Source organism: Ascidiella aspersa, chromosome 5 (genome assembly GCF_963924565.1).
Source record: "Ascidiella aspersa chromosome 5, kaAscAspe10.2, whole genome shotgun sequence".
In the NCBI taxonomy this organism is placed as follows: Eukaryota; Metazoa; Chordata; class Ascidiacea; order Phlebobranchia; family Ascidiidae; genus Ascidiella; species Ascidiella aspersa.
This window is the reverse complement of record NC_139451.1, coordinates 5676293-5678906: the sequence shown is the minus strand read 5'-3', so window position 1 is coordinate 5678906 and position 2614 is coordinate 5676293. Positions and strand designations below refer to the sequence as shown.

Here is a 2614-nt window from a genome sequence, read left to right as displayed (position 1 = left end):
ATAAATAGTTTCATTTTATAAAAAAAATGCTGTAGAAAAACAATTCATTTCAACCTAAGTCATTTGTCGAAAAGACTGAAGTCAAGCGAAGTTATTTTGCCCAAAAGCAAAAGTCAAGTCATTTGAAAATAGTAACTCAAGTGCACTTATGTCAAGTCAATGACTTAAGTCTTTACAACACTGACTTTAATTTATGTGAAATCTGTTCTACTAAAAACTGTTAAAAACTCTTCTTTTACAAACTTACTTGAATATATATACTATGTTAAAAATGAATAAAGAGGTGACTGTTCAAAATGATACCTACTTCTGTATGTGCTTAGGTATTCTTTTTATGTCTAACTTGAATATATAGATTAATGTTTTGTCGGTTTATCATAGACATGGTGTTTGATTTAAAAAACTTTGCGCTGCTCTGACAAACATGAGCGGCATTCTGCAAAGGACCACCAAACTGGCGTCAAACTGGTTGATCGCCTCGCGACATCTACAAGCCTCTGCATTTTTTCACCTCCGTCAAAAGAATGGTGTGATTGAAAATACACCCGTAAACAATAACACATCATGTAAACTTTGTAAGAGAAGGAAAACTACAATGCCAAGACGCCCCGCAAATCAGCCTTCGGGCAGTCCTATACAATGGACCACAGTGCTTATCGTTGTATCTTTCGGAACCCTAGCCATCCTAATAATGAAATACTTCAAGGAAAAAAAGGAGGAAGAAATAGACACGGAGACTATCCGCTCGTACGGAAAACCCATCCTGGGCGGCGACTTTGAACTGTTAGATCACAATGCAGAGCTGAAAAGTAACCGGGACTTTCTCGGTCAGTGGGTTCTAATTTACTTCGGTTTCACCCATTGCCCCGACATCTGCCCCGAAGAGCTGGAAAAAATGGGCAACGTTGTGGATACAATTAACCGGACGCCAAAAATCCCCAATATTCAGCCGGTGTTCATCAGCATCGACCCTGAACGAGACACACCGGCTGCCGTAAAAAACTATATCCAGGTATTTGTACTAGAGATATCAGTTTACCGATAATATCGGCCAGTATTTGGCTTCTGGTATTGGTAAATGTAGGCCGATACGTTTGCTGATATTTTAGGACAAAAATATAATAAAAATTTTCCTGTACAACAAACAACTTATCAATTTTTATTATCAAAATAATTTTGGTTTTAGCATCATGCCAAGTTAATATGCAGAATAATAGTTTAATAATAAATAGAGTTATATAAACTAAAACATTATTAGGATTTTATTTTACATTAATTCAAGTTTTGAATATTTTTCAGGTATATTAAAAACTCGGTTTCGGTATCGGGAAAAATTGTAAAAAATTCGGGTAGCGGTATCAGTCCAAAAAATGGATATTGGTCGATCTACAAGTCCAGTACAAGTCAGGTCTTTTGCTAAAATACCAAGTCCCAGTCAAGTCATAATGAGAGCAAGTCAATTTCAAGTTATATTATTGACATAAAAGTAAACTGTTAAGCTATTAAAATTGGTAAACTTGTCCAATTATGACAAGCAATCCAACTAAAAAAATAACACTTACACAATATACAGCAGCAAAAGTGTTTACTGTGCAAAACTTAAAATAAATTTAATTAAAAAACAATTAGCATTTGACAAAATGACTTAAAATCATTTGAAAACAGTGATTTAATTGCACTGAAGAATAACTTTAGTCCAGGTAAAGCCATTCTCAGACCAAGTCATTGCTAAAATCAGTTTCCTTTCGCACTGAGTCCTGAGTTTATAAAATTTATAAATGTTACATCAGTTTTGTAATGACTTGACTGAAGCCACGGTTTTCAAATGACCTGACTTAAATATTCACAGAATACCCCCTTGTGCCTGCATGGTAATTAAGGAACACTTTTAGTAAACTGAGTTACAGGAATTAATTTTACACATTAATTGTGCACGTAACTTGGTTAAATTCCGGAGCGTTTTGACGTCCTAAAAGAAATCCAGGGCATCTAAAAACGCTCTGCACACCCACGTTCGCCCCTATGATTGTACATGTATGTGTATGCATCTTTTATTGTGTGTATTTTTGCAGGACTTTCACAGTGACCTAATCGGCTTGACGGGAAATCGAGAACAAGTGGACCAGGCATCGCGGGCCTTTCGAGTCTACTACTCCCAAGGGCCGAAAGACGAAGATAGAGACTACCTCGTCGACCACACTGTGATCATGTATTTGTTGAACCCCGACGGGGAATTCTGCGAATATTTCGGACAAAATAAGTCGGCTGGCGAGATCTCGTCCTCTGTAACCGCTATCATGTTAAAAAATAAAATGAAAAAAACTTGACAGCTTGGTAATTGAACTGCAATCAAAACCGCTACGGCGCTACAAGCAATGTGATCTGTGGATAAAGGCAATAAAACTTTGTGAATGTTAGTTTACAGAAAAAATGTTGAATGTGCCTTAAAAAAATCATTTTGTTAAAAGTGGTATAACTTTATTAAAAATATTAGGGTATATCAATACACTAATGGTTTTAGGTAACACTTATTTCAAGAAGACTCTCAACCCTATGGATACCAACAAATAGATAATGTTTTACGTTCCTAACAAATTTAAAAATTTGATCATGA

The 2614-nt window shown here is 35.7% G+C and overlaps 1 protein-coding gene across 1 annotated transcript; it reads left to right on the top strand.

Annotated features, from left to right (window-relative positions):
- Positions 1–369: 369 nt before the first annotated feature.
- On the top strand, positions 370–2327 carry LOC146141598 (cytochrome c oxidase assembly factor SCO1-like). Its single transcript, XM_083389984.1, has 2 exons — positions 370–1012; positions 2073–2327. The coding sequence occupies exons 1-2, from the start codon at positions 425–427 to the stop codon at positions 2325–2327; spliced, it is 843 nt and encodes a 280-aa protein (XP_083246110.1). The 5' UTR covers positions 370–424.
- Positions 2328–2614: the final 287 nt, after the last annotated feature.